This window comes from Brassica napus, chromosome A3 (assembly GCF_020379485.1).
Source record: "Brassica napus cultivar Da-Ae chromosome A3, Da-Ae, whole genome shotgun sequence".
Classification (NCBI taxonomy): Eukaryota; Viridiplantae; Streptophyta; class Magnoliopsida; order Brassicales; family Brassicaceae; genus Brassica; species Brassica napus.
In genome coordinates, this window is record NC_063436.1 from 5,859,088 (window position 1) to 5,873,375 (window position 14,288).

Genomic DNA, 14,288 nt, shown 5'->3' on the forward strand with positions numbered 1-14,288 from the left:
AGAGTTATGTCTTTTCTAAAAGTTATATGTTGTAAGGTTGTGTCCTTCTAAAAATAGTCTAAAAGTTGTGACTATTCACTAGTATCTTTTAAAAAGTGAGAAGTTGTGAGTATTAGAAGAATGCAACTATTCATATTGAAGGGTTGTGACTATTCAAATAGGCTTTAAAAAATCTATAAATAGTCTCTCCCATGCATTTTTCAAATCAAATTTTCACTAATCTACTAATAATAAAATGGTGAAAAAAATAATGTCAAAATTGCAACTTTTCATCTAAATAAGGTGTCTTTTCATCTCAAAGTGGGATTGTTTTTCTACTAATAATAGCAATTCCAATTAATTCCAAAGGTTGTGAGTCCACTTATGTTGAAAGGTTGTGTCTTTTGAAAAAGAAGTGTAAAGGGTTGTGTCTTTTCTAAAAGTTCTATGTTGGAAGGTTGTGTCTTTTCCAATTAATTTCTAAGGTTGTGAATCCACTTATGTTGAAAGGTTGTGTCTTTTGAAAAAGTAGTGTAAAGGGTTGTGTCTTTTCTAAAAGTTCTATGTTGTAAGGTTGTGTCTTTTCCAATTAATTCCTAAGGTTGTGAACTTCAATTATGTTGAAAGGTTGTGTCTTTTGAAAAATATGTGTAGAGAGTTGTGTCTTTTCTAAAATTTATATGTTGTAAGGTTGTGTCCTTCTAAAAATAGTCTAAAAGTTGTGACTATTCACTAGTATCTTTTAAAAAATGAGAAGTTGTGAGTATTAGAAGAGTGCGACTATTCATATTGAAGGGTTGTGACTATTCAAATAGGCTTTAAAAAAATCTATAAATAGTCTCTCCTATGCATTTTTCAAATCAAATTTTCACTAATCTACTAATAATAAAATGGTGAAAAAAATAATGTCAAAGTTGCAACTTTTCATCTAAACAAGGTGTCTTTTAATCTCAAAGTGGGATTGCTTTAAAAAATATTGGTTTTATTTAAGTATTGTGTTAGTTTATATAATAAGTGTTGGTATTTTATAAGAACTCTCCCAAAAATTGAAAAAAAATATTATAAATGAGACGGGTTATATTAACGTAAATCAACATATATTTATTACAATATTCAATTTTCTGGATATTCATTTTCAATAAATAAAGCAGGTAGATAAATATACAAAATAACAATTACCAACATATAAATTATAATTGTTTAAAATTATAAACTAATAATTTTAATATTATGTCTTAAATAGGAAAAAAAATTATATATCATGCAAAAAAAATTGCATTTTCTTCAAAAAGTGGTTGAAGATAACCATCATGTGAAAAATGTATGAAAAAACTTAAAAATGATGAAGACATAATTGTATGCAATATATGTTTTGATAAAAAAATTAAAAGGAACATTAAGGTTTATAAAATATATATATATATATATTTGAATACTTTGTAAATCATATTTTAATCATCAAAATTAAATTTAATTTTTTATATGATTTAATTTTTTTTATCAGGCATATAAAATTATAAATTATAGATTATAATATATTCTTTATAAAATGAGTTCCCGTGCGATATCGCACGGGCTCTTTGCCTAGTATATATTAATATATATATATATTATATTTATATAAATCAAACAGAGCTTCTTTGTTGTTATCTATATCAACACGAGTAAGTTTCCATGATTTGAGGTGTAGTGGGAAATACGGGCTCATTTCGTGACAAAAAAAGGGGGAAATGTGGGCTCGTTATTGACGTGTTTACTAATGTATACGCGTAAAGAATTGAAGACTTTACGTTATTGTTAGCACTGTATAAATATGGACTTAATTTTAGGTTTTCGTTTTGAGCATTATGACATTTGTTTTAAATATTTTTTGAAGTCTTACTAATAGAAAAAATTGTAGAAGTGAATACATATATGTACCGATCCAAAATTGTTATTTTTAAATAAAATAAATTAAAAATATATTAGATAAATCATAAAAATTTAATTATTAGCATAAGTAATAACTACTACAAAGTCTACAATCTTTTTTACTTTATGTATTATTTTCATAACTATAAATTACATTTATAATATAATTAAAATGATACATGTTGCAATGGACCATGTTACAGTAGTAACCTTTAAAAACTTGTTTGTCATAAATCATGAGTAATCTTCCTGAAAATTTGAACAAGATCTCAGTCTTCCTTCTGCATTTCAATTTCGTAAGTTACAGAGTGTTTGTGGCTATGGATTTTGCCAGCATCATACGGCTACCGTCTACTTGTGTTGGAAAATAAAATCTGCTAGTTATATGAGTGTTGCTAGAACTCGCAGCAGTGTTAATATATAACTGTTTTACTGGCGTTCACTATTAGATATTTGACCTAACAATTTTCTAGATGTTACTAGAGACATTCAGTGAATTGTTTAAGCTAATCGAAAATAAAATGTTTCATACTAATGGATCCTGAATCCATTTATATTCATGTCTAATTACTAATGTACCAATTTGGTTACAACCGGAGTGTATCGTTACATTTTGTTAAGGTGGACTACGCATATTGTTTTGGAACATTGAGTCGTAATAAAAAGGAAACAAAAACTACTTCAAAAAAGAAAAAGAAAAAAAACTAAGAGCATCTCCAAAAATGAATGCTCTATTTTGAAGTTTCTAAAATTCTATATTTAAAGTTTAAATGCGTTATTCTCCAAATACAAAGCTTCAAATTCAAATTCAAAACTATTTGTATTTTATAATGTGGTCTTTATATTTGTCATAACTAATTTGAATTCACAAAACTTTTGTAAATAACTAGCACATATATAAGCATATTACAACAATATTAATTAATAAAATATTATATTAAAATATAAATTTTTAAACAAAATAACTTAATTAATATTAAACTTCAAGCAAAATACCATATTATTCCATAAAGTAATTTTCGTAATGCATATATGATATACTAGTGCATTTTGAAGTAAAAATGGCTCTCCTTATTTTAATTTGTAGATTAAAGATAAAAATTATTGAAATCGGGTGATATTAATACTTGTAAATATATTAGATTAGAACAAGAAAGTAAAAGAGAAACATAAAATATTGCTAAAAGACTAACTCTTATCGATGATATTAATACTCGTGAATATATTTAATATGAACAAGAAAGAATTGTACGAAAAGACATCATCAACAACAACATCAACCATCTTCAGTTACACAAAAAAATTGGACAATATTTAAAAATTCTGAAGGTTCTGGATCAAACTTACATGACTATTAGTGTTGTTGTAATATTTAAATTTCTGTAATAGTTATGTCTTCATGTAATTTTTTAAAAGCTTTTTTTGTTAAGTTTCTTTTGTATACTTTTGTTATCTAAATCAAGTTTTAAATATTTTAAATCTTATTTTAAAGTTTTATTTAGTTTTATGTGTAAACTAAAATTTTGTAAACAAACCTTAAAATATTTATGAGATATAATTTTTATAAGAATTAAACAATAAACAAGAAAATATTTATGAATCATAGAAGTGATGTGTAATTACAGGAACCAAAATGCAAATAAAAATATGAAACTTCAAATTTGAAGTTTTGAAGTTTCTTTTTGGAAAGCAAAAAACTTCATATTTGAAGTTATAGAATATATTTTGGAGATGTTCTAAGTAAAAACTAGTCAATATAATAAATATTTATTTCATTGCTAACAAATACTTAAGCAGCAGCAAATATTTATTACTCATACTTGAATAATAGAATAGCCGTTCGCCGTAAAAAAAAAATAATAGCAAATTTTTTTTTTCTGTCTACGTGTCCAAGCCAGGTCTGTCAACGCTTGAATTTGCAAAGTGATCTTATATTACTATCTATCAAGTATAAGATATTGTTTTTTTATAAAAATAACGCTTTATATGAAAGTAACGTTTAACTCCGTCCAAGACGCCGGTTTCATCCTAGTGTATTGTTTTGGAACATTGATAGCGTAATAAAAAAGAACAAAAACTAAGTGAAAACTAATCAATATAATAAATATTTATTTCATTGCTAACAAACTTTAGCTCGTATACTTGATTACAAGTCGATCATGTATATTTGATGTTATAATAATTTAAAAACTAAGCCGTGTTGATCATGAAGAGATCAGTTGAGCGAGAGTTAAGGGAGATGAGTATTGTGAATCATCAGATAACATTAGATCCACGAGGGTCCGAGCAGCAGCTTCCGTGGGATGACCGTAACGATCCCAGAATAGATACTTGGTTCTGTCTGAACAATACCTCGCGATTGGAAGACAAGGAATATCTGCGTTTAATTTCCCATTTCCACAACATGCTGATGTCACGTCAGTAAAACCTGAAATCACAAAACATAGATACCGTTTTTCAAAAAAAAAAAAATTAGATACTGTTTTGTTTTTGTTTGTTCTATCTTTTATTTTTTATATTATCAACGCAGAACTATTTTTCATATCCAATCTCGTGACATGCTAAATATAAAAATTTAACTGTAAGAAAATTTACAATCTACACGTACCGTAACGGGCAGGGTTAGAGATAATGTCATGTAAGGACTTGAAGTTGTCAAAGTAAGAGTAAGTCATTGAGCTTTGCATCTCTTGTTTGAGTTGTTGCAACATTTTTACTAGAGCTTCGTTGTACAAAGAGCACCACGTGTTTGCCTCTTCGTCACATTCATGGACCGTCGAGTTCTTCGCTCTTTTCCCCGGTATGCAACCGATCTCTGCTACTCCGATTAATAGGAATCTACGTGCTCCAGTATCGTGAATTCTCTATTCAATACAATTTTTTCAATTAGTAAATAAAATACAATCAATTTATAGGGATTTATATTTATGTAACCACAAGTGTTTGATGTTCTAACGTTTGTGTCAATTACCTTCAGTTGCTTTTTGAGTTCATCAGCCATTGATTGGGTATATTGTTGAGGATTGGTCTCTTGTCTAAGTTTTAACGATCCAAAATAGTCGAAAAGATCGTTACTGCCAATGACCACAGCGAACAGAGATTTAGATAAATGGTTTTGTGCTTCGGCTGGTCCAAGCTGACTCGTCAGTTCTTGATGAATAGAGAGCCAATGGTTCACTTGGTGTGATAAAGGAATAGCTTGTCCCTGAAACATTTTCAATAATTAAAATTTAAAACATCATATTTTGACCTAATTTCGTGGGTATCCCATAAAGGGTGCGCGTTTGATTTACGCTCATCACATGTTTTGTATTTATTTGTAATTTTCTGTTTTATTAAATTATACTCCCTGGCAATAATAGTAAAGGGAGACACTTGCATGTCACTTTTGTTCAAAATTAATGTCGACCATTGAATCAATACTCATTTTATTTCTTCTCCAAAACTTAAAAATAAGTATGATATAATTAAGGGAGTATATAAAGAACTCACAAGTTTATGGTCGGAACTGTTGAAGATTCCAGCTCCCCCTGAAGCAAAATTCACACCGGTCATGGCGGCAGATTTTTTCTTTTCCTCTTTAAATGGTCCTTTCAGTGAGAGATACGGCGGTGGTAACGGCAATCCAAATTTCTCAGCTAATTATTAATCAACAAACAAAATAAGATTAGTTTTGAAACATTTTCGATAACTAATTGTTAGGATTACATGTAAAATTTCGTATCTATTAGTGATGGACCTAACTCACACCCAAAAGCTAGCTCAAGAGTAGAGGATTACCCACACACTTATATAATGCCCAAAGATCATGTTATTACACGATGTGGGACTCTTAATATGCCCCCTCGAGATGTGGGTGGGAAACGGTCCATCGGAAACAGCCCAAACCCAACATCTCGGAAATACCACAGCAATATGGGCCACTTGTATAGGTTACATAGGTAGGAAACTGTTTATGTGGGAAATCATCTGCTGGGCCAAACCATAGGCTCTGATACCATATTAGTGATGGACATAACTCACACCCAAAAACTAGCTCAAGAGTAGAGGATTGCCCACACACTTATATAATGCCCAAAGATCATGTTATTACACGATGTGGGACTCTTAATAGTATCCTTTTGATCATTTTTTCAACTTATGACCATTTATATTTTATAATTAAGAGTGAATATAATTATAATTTTAATAGCCTGCATGTCACGGTATCTAAATCAAACCAATTGTGGCCTTACATAACATAAAGGATATGCCAAACATAAATAATTTCATTTCATACACAAACAAAAAAATAACACGGTAGAATAAAAAACACACTCACCGATAGCATCGGCAGCGTTCTTGCCGTTACAGAATCTTCCGGTGGCTTTCTTGTTAGGAAAGTCGACGCCGTTATGTGGATAATTAGCTTTGGATATGGAGATTGCTAAGTAATTATTGTTTCCGGCATCAACCAACGAATCTCCGAACACGTACAATCCCGGAACCGAAGCTAATTTTCCGGTCGCTGCTTCTAAACCGGTAAATGAATCGAACCAGAGTAAACCGAGGAAGATGAGAAACATTCTAAGGAACGGTATGTTGTTCGTCGGCATGTTCTTTTTCTCTCGGCGAACTCTTTAATATATGGGGTTTTGTTGCTCCGAGGCTCTTGGAGTTGTAAGAGAGATATAAACTTTGTGTGCATTATATAGAGAGAAAAGAGATGTGAATTTGATGGAAATATTCACAAATTTAATAAAATAATATAAAGATTGATAATGTAAAAAGAGGGAAGTATAAAAATGAAAAAAAAGAGGCAGCTTCTTTTGTGGTCCTTGTCAGACAGATCATGTCGATCTATGGTATTTCTGGCGACTGCTATGGCAATTTCATTTTTACACAGTACATTTTTTTTTAACTTAAAAAGATTAAACTCAAGTTTATCAAAAAGAGGTATTTCCGAGTTGGAGGTGCAGCTCATGGATGGATCTTTTCTTGGATATTCAAACAAGCCGAAACATAATAGTTTGATATATGTGTAACCACATGTGAAACTAATAATTTCGCACTAAAGAAAAGCTAATTTCTAGTCAGGACTAACAAGGCTACTCCTTTTCTAGTGAAAACCAATAGACCACACAATATTTTTTTACAGGATATTGCACCCAAAACATTGATTTTAAGCATTTTTCTATCTATATAATATCATCTTCGCATTGTTTAAATATATATATATATATATATATATATATATATATATATATATATATATATATATATATATATATATCATCTTCGCATATGAATCATAGTATATGATAATATTTAGATGAACCGGATATAACTACATGTCTAGTACATATATAGTTGATGCTGTCATGATTCATTTAGGTAAATGGAATATATATAGTAAAATATATTGAGTTCAGCTAGTTATAAAATAACATTATTTTTTACTGTCCACCTGTTTTATTTATTTTTCACATATTATATGGCTTCTATTTTTTTTGTCAATTATATGGCTTCTATTTACAGCGTATAACTATTACTTTATATATTAAGTTACAAAAATTATTACTATTTTTAATTTCCATCTATTCTTTTATTATTTAAGTAAAATAAAATACTATAATAGTTAGCTTAAATAAAGATAACTTTGTTAACTGTAAATAAGTTTAAAATATTTTCAAAGAAACTCAAAAAATACTATAACGGTTAGTTTAAATAAATATAACTTTGTAACTGTAAATAAGTTCGAAATATTGTTAAAAAAACTCAAAAATATTTTAGTTTGAAATGCATAGAGTGTCTTAAAACGTGAAACTGGTAAAGCTACTTCATATATAGTTTTTCACTTTTTATCATGGGAATTTATCATCATGTGTTAATAAAGATAGTATTTACGAGGAAATGTTGAAACAAAAAGAGATTGGGGGTTTTTTGATCAAATTAAAAAATAAAGAGATTGGGGTTCTTTTGCAAAAAAAGAAAAAGAAGACTGGGGTTGATCTTACTTGTATCATCGTGAGATACATGCTCGTTTTCAATTATTTTATTTTGCTTAACTAGTCAAACTTCCAATTCTTTCTTATATGGATGTTATTCTTGCACTAAGGTGGCGATGTTCACTTTATTTTAGTCCATACAATCATATCCCCCTCTCTCCATTATCCTATGTAAAGCATTTATATTTTCGGCAATCCCTCATCTAACGTGGATTACATAAAAGCAAAACCTTTTATGACAGATACATGTTCATTAGATTATAAACTTAGATGTTTTTGCTATCTCACTATTTCTCAAGTTCATACTAACAAGTCAACAACTGATACGTAAAGGTTCCATAGTATATTGTTATTTGCAATAAATTAAATATAATATACTATATAATTTTCCAGTGGTATGTATTACAAATCATATTTATCACATAATTCGCTAATTATAGAAATTCATATTGTTTTTGTTATCTATGCCAGAAATGAGTTACTTATCTTCATTTGAAGTGCCATGTGAATGTGGGATCGATATTGCGTGTAACACAATACGCGTCCTGACTTAAATGGCCATTGACAAAAGAAGTATCTCGTTCGTCCTTTTAAGTATAATGCCCGCATTAAAATCACGAAATAAAAGAAGCATATAGTATCATTTTATTTTTATTTGACTAAAATTTAGAATATCATTCTATTCATACTCTTGACGAAAATCGGGTGTGATCCTGTATTTAATTCCGTAATAACAATAGAAACATGTAAAACCTATTTGACACTTAAAACTTTTACAGCGAGCAATAAGAGATCTAACAATGGAAGTCGATAGGTGGTCACTGTAGTTTGTCACCGTGTCAACTGAGCTATTGCCCACTGTGCATTCAGAGTCGCAGACACTGCGAGAAAGACCATGACTAAATTGCATGTATGGTTAATTGATTGCATTCACATAAATAAAACAAAAGAGACTGCGAGAAAAAGACCGTAAAGAAATTGCCTGAATTAATTTGATTGTATTCACATTAATAAAAACAACAGAGATTGCGACAAGACCATTAGACCATACCACATATAGATGACATCAACGAGAAAGTCATCTTTTCTTGAATTTTTTTTTGTAACATCTTTTCTTTTCTTGAATTGTATTTTAAAATTTTCTGTAAATACGCAGCTACACATATCACAATTTTTGTAATACACTGATTGACACAAGTATTTGTTTGACTTGTAATATTATGTTTTCCCGCACAAGTTTACATGACTTTTTTTTACAAAAAAAAAAGTTTACATGACTTTGACCAAATCACTTTTCTTATAATTCCACTAAACTGATAATATCCAGCTAGAGGATTTTACTATATAGATCTGGTTATAGGTTCTAGTACTGTTTGTTACAAAAAAAAAAAAAAAAAAAAAAAAAAGGTTCTAGTACTGTTTAATTAACTCGTGTACACACTAGATAAGAGTATAGCTAAAGATACACGACGTCGACGCTTCATCACATTTTGAATATCCAACGCCTTCTTTTTGGGATCGAATGAGCACCTTCTTAAACAGCTCACTATTTTCGCCTGATTTTTGGTTAATTATCAAATATTTATATAAGCAATTGCAACCAAATCATATCCGGTAGTTAAGTTTCACAAGTTACCACCGTATGTAGGCTAGGGTTAACCTGTTGTGTTTCTAATTCAAGCTCCCATAAAGAGAATGCTGTACACCGTGTTTCTAGTATTAGCAAAGACTGGTTTTAAGCATATATAGGAAAAGATTAGGGTCCAAGAACCAACTCTTCCTACTTAATAAGAAAAAAGTTTCACATAACTTGTATTTCAGTTTGATGTCAGTATATACTGTCAAAACATAACACTATTTAAGAAGATTCACAAATAATTACAGATTTTTTTTTTTTTGAATTAATATATTGATTTAATTATATGAATCAAAAGTTGTTTTGTAGTTATATTGATCAAAAAGTTCAAAACACTAATTTCCTTTATTGGTACTGTGAAACAGAATTGGGCACACTACCTAAACTAACTTCTAGTAATAGTATACTCCTTCCATTTTTTAGTATTCATTTTAGAATTGTGCATATAGATTAAGAAAATCATTGATTTTTATATTTTCTATACAAAAATATGAATAGTTATTTATGTAACCATAAATCAACCAATAAAAAAATAGAAGATATATTATCATTAATCATATAACATTAAATATTAATAAATTTTATATAGAAAACCGAAAATATTATATAATTTGGAACATAATTTTTTTTTTAAAGATATATTTAAAAAAAACGGAAGGAGTATTAATTATAGAACGCTGCACGTTCGTGGTCGTGGCATTATCCGATAAACTATTAATTAACGTAAACTACCAATTATTGTTTTGTCTGTGCAACAAATACAGTAAGTATAACTTATTATACGTGTTATCGTCTATGCATGTACACGTAACACTCGAATATGTAAACAACTACTGCCTACCTGTAATCGTAGTATCCAACAGTGGTTAATTTGCAGACACCGGCACTAATTAATCCATCAATGAATCAACATACTTGTATTAATTAACGGGTCGAAATATATTATAGATAAATTGATTATTTATTATATACGGTGTGGTGCTTTGGAAATTGGGATATAGATTGAATTCAGATAGACTACCCACATATTGTTGATGACGCCATCTCATACCAATTGGCGTACAACTTCTGTGACTGATATAGTCAGTTTTTCTTTCTTGCTCGAATTAGTTAGCTGATATATCTGTTACATGATACTAACATATGAAATTTTAAATTTCTGATTGTTGAAGGTTATATTAATGTTTGGACAAGTGGATACGAATTCTGTTTAGTCAATTTCAAGCTTGAGTAGGGTCTACTTGTTGCTAATCAAGTAGGAGACCTAAAATCTAAGAGCCAGCATTAATATCGAAGTGCTTCTCCGGTAGATTTTTTCAAGCCTCAAAGTAAGATATGGCTACTAACGGGATGGTCGTTGGTGGATTGAGTATTTTGACATCCTCTGATTTGCTAATGAAATGAAACGAGCATCAGCAAAAGGTTCACAACAATAACCCATGAGACAAAATAGTCAAATTAAGCCACTGCGAACAAGCACAGTTGATGAGAAACTTCGATGAAAAAGCTAGAGCACAACACAACACCAATGCTCTACCAGATGCCTCATCGCCACAGCCCGCAAGAAATGAAGATTCAAGCAATGCGTATGTAGCAGCAGCCAGCAGCACGGGCATTGATGTCGATAGGACCTGGAGGGAATAATAACGATAATCACAAACATTGAAAGTTCTAGTATTTAAAAAAGTAATATTGTGCTTTCATACTATATAGAAAGTTGGAATAAGATGAAATATTTTTCATTAGTTGTAACTTGTAACTGTGGACAGAGTTAACTATATATATATAAGTATTTCCGCTCCTCTGCTCCTACTAATGTATAAAAATGCATGTATTATGTACATGCATGTATAACTTGACTCCTAATATAGTTTCCATTCTTTGATTCTCCTGCAAAACAATCCTTCTAGTGTTCATGTATTCCCAACAGCCTGATTTGGTCTTACATCTCTAAATATTAGTTGAAAACTTACATTGATCGTCTAATTATTTATTAGTAGATTTCAAATATACATTGCAGTTAATATATTTGAAAATGTTCTTTTAAGTTAGAAATAACGAAAGCTTTCGGAATGGATTAACTACATAAAGAATAAACACGGAATCTACAATATCTGTAGGTTAGAATCTGATAATGTTGGTCAACTTTTCCAGTGTCATTTGCTTAAAATAGAAAGACATAAGTCAAAGGAACAACCAATCTTGTGAGTTGTCTAAAAGACTTGTGTTGTGTCCAGAAAAACAAACACTGTCAGTTTCCTATCTCTCTCTCCTCAATGTTATTTATAAATCTTTTTTATTTCTTGTTTTTTCAGTTGTAACTTACACCGTAAATCACCAAAGTTACCGCTTCTCTTCTTTTGTTGCTTATCCCTCTTTGTCATCATTTCTAACAGAGGAAACTGTAAATAAAAGAGGATCAGAAAATATTTTCACCAAGGCCAACTTTGAGAGAGAACACAAAACATATGATCCTGTACGGAGTAGGAACAGGGAATGATGGTGGATCTACCAATCACATATCAGACGGAGGAGGAAGAGTTGCACTAAAGAAAGGGCCATGGACGGCGGCAGAAGATGAGATACTTGCGGCGTACGTTAGAGAGAACGGTGAAGGAAATTGGAACGCCCTTCAAAAACATACATGCCTTGCTCGTTGCGGTAAAAGCTGCCGTCTCCGTTGGGCCAATCACCTCCGGCCTAATCTCAAAAAAGGCTCTTTCACAGGTGACGAAGAACGTCTCATTATCCAGCTTCATGCTCAGCTTGGCAACAAATGGGCTCGTATGGCCGCTCAGGTACAAACAACTAATATTTCTATATTATGAAAAACTTCATTTGTTTCACATTGTATAAAAATTCAAAATTAATAAACTTACCTGAAAATTATTGATAATATAAATTTAAAGTGAATTAACCAATCATGAGTAATACCGTAAAATGTTATTAATCAATTAATTTCAATAAATTTAAAGCTATATTAAAAGTATCAAAGCATTTCATATTGAACACCATATCTTTTCTAAAACATTTTACATTGTGAAACTGATAGGAGCAGTTGTTGTTACCCATGCTATGCGAGAAAATTAAAAAAAAAACTAATCATTTCTGCGTATTTTTTGGTTAAATAGTTACCTGGACGAACAGATAATGAGATCAAAAACTATTGGAACACGAGATTGAAACGCCTTCAACGCCAAGGACTTCCTCTTTACCCTCCAGATGTCATCCCTAATCATCAGCTCCATCCACATCCACAACATCAACATCAACAGCAAAATCAACATCAACAAATGTATTTCCATCCACACTCATCACAGCCCAACACACCATCATCTTCTCCTCTTCCATCTCCAACACAACTAAACGCTAATCCCTCATCATCTTTCACTTTTCATACCACAAACGCATCAACCGCTAATCTCCTCCATCCTCTAAGCCCTCACACTCCAACCACACCGCAAACGCCTTCTCAGCTCTCTTCCAGGCCACCTCCACAGCCACTTTCATCTCCTTTATCTTCCCCTCTCAACAACCAATACCCGACTCTTCCTCTTTTCAACAACAATAACAATAATACTAACTTTACTTTCCCTAGACCTCCACCTCTCCTCCAACCGCCTTCATCGCTCCTTGCCAGACGCTACAACAATTCTAACACTCCTCTCAATTACACCAACCGTGTTTCAACCGCACCATTTTCTCCTGTTTCAAGAGACTCTTACACTTCCTTTCTGACATTACCTTATTCTTCCTCTGCTGCTCCAAACACTCAACCCATTACTTACCACACTAACAATAATTATTCATCGTTCTCATTAAACCCTTCATCTTCGTCATATCCTACAACAACTTCTTCCCCAAGCTTTCTTCACTCCCACTACACTCCTAATTCTTCTTCCACCTCCTTTCATACCAACCCGGGTTACTCCATGAAGCAAGACCTCCCTTCAAACCAAATCCCTCAGATATGTGCTTTTAATAATGTCAACAACTTCATAGACAATGAGAAAGGTCTTCACAGACGAAGTATAAGCTGCAGCCTCTTAGAGGATGTCATGGAAGAGGCTGAGGCTCTAGACGGTGGAGGCGGGGGCCGACCTCCTAAAAGGAGACAACTAACATATTCTCCTCTAAACAATCACCACAACAACAATGACAATGACTTCTTCTCAGTCACTTTTGGACAATATGATTCCTCTGAAAATATATGTTCCTTACAAGGTAAACTAAAACTGCAAAACTCTAGAAATCTAAATTTTATTTTTCTCTGGATACAGTTTTAAATGTTTTTTTTTATTGAAACACAGATTTGAAACCAAAGGAAGGGGAGACTCTTGAAATGAACACGATGCAAGAGGACATAGCTAAGCTTCTTGACTGGGGAAGTGATAGTGGAGAGATCTCTAATGGACAGTCATCTGCTGTCACTGATGAGAATCTAGTTCTTGATGTTCATCAGTTCGCTTCACTATTTCCAGCGGATTCCACACCTGCAGCAAACGACAACAATGATAATAATAACTTCTCATGGGACGACTTGGATTGAGTCAGCTGGAAAAAAGATTAAAAAGAATATACGGACCAAGATCAAGAAAAAGATTGATTTTATTTTTATCATTATATATTTTTACATGTATTTGTTGCAAAGTTCCATTTACTATTAAATGCTGTTTCATCCCTTAATTTTGTGATTATGGATACGTTCATGTATTTTTCTTCAAAATCCTTCATATGCTGCTACTTTAGAAAGGAGTTAATATTTTCTCTTAATT

The 14,288-nt window shown here is 31.3% G+C and overlaps 2 protein-coding genes across 2 annotated transcripts; one reads left to right on the top strand and one right to left on the bottom strand.

Moving 5' to 3' along the window:
- Window positions 1-3,970: 3,970 nt before the first annotated feature.
- Window positions 3,971-6,673, bottom strand: LOC106347318 (GDSL esterase/lipase At5g55050-like). The gene is made up of 5 exons (XM_013786839.3): window positions 6,212-6,673; window positions 5,383-5,528; window positions 4,862-5,095; window positions 4,499-4,754; window positions 3,971-4,318 (listed from the first exon to the last, which is right to left on the bottom strand). Exons 1-5 carry the CDS (start codon window positions 6,483-6,485, stop codon window positions 4,095-4,097), a joined length of 1,134 nt encoding a protein of 377 aa, XP_013642293.1. The 5' UTR covers window positions 6,486-6,673; the 3' UTR covers window positions 3,971-4,094.
- A 4,723-nt stretch (window positions 6,674-11,396) lies between these two features.
- On the top strand, window positions 11,397-14,132 carry LOC106351590 (transcription factor MYB120-like). Its single transcript, XM_013791371.3, has 2 exons — window positions 11,397-12,311; window positions 12,645-14,132. Exons 1-2 carry the CDS (start codon window positions 11,982-11,984, stop codon window positions 13,797-13,799), a joined length of 1,485 nt encoding a protein of 494 aa, XP_013646825.1. The 5' UTR covers window positions 11,397-11,981; the 3' UTR covers window positions 13,800-14,132.
- Window positions 14,133-14,288: the final 156 nt, after the last annotated feature.

What these genes read in the sequence shown, in the direction of transcription:
- LOC106347318 (XM_013786839.3), bottom strand. Translation starts at nt 6,485, where the DNA reads ATGCCGACGAACAACATACCGTTCCTTAGAATGTTTCTCATCTTCCTC. An exon ending in GAACGCTGCCGATGCTATCG is followed by an intron (nt 5,529 to 6,211) that starts GTGAGTGTGTTT and finishes ATTAATAATTAG; the next exon opens with CTGAGAAATTTGGATTGCCG. An exon ending in AACTCAAAAAGCAACTGAAG is followed by an intron (nt 4,755 to 4,861) that starts GTAATTGACACA and finishes TGTATTGAATAG; the next exon opens with AGAATTCACGATACTGGAGC.
- LOC106351590 (XM_013791371.3), top strand. Translation starts at nt 11,982, where the DNA reads ATGATCCTGTACGGAGTAGGAACAGGGAATGATGGTGGATCTACCAAT. An exon ending in GGGCTCGTATGGCCGCTCAG is followed by an intron (nt 12,312 to 12,644) that starts GTACAAACAACT and finishes TTGGTTAAATAG; the next exon opens with TTACCTGGACGAACAGATAA.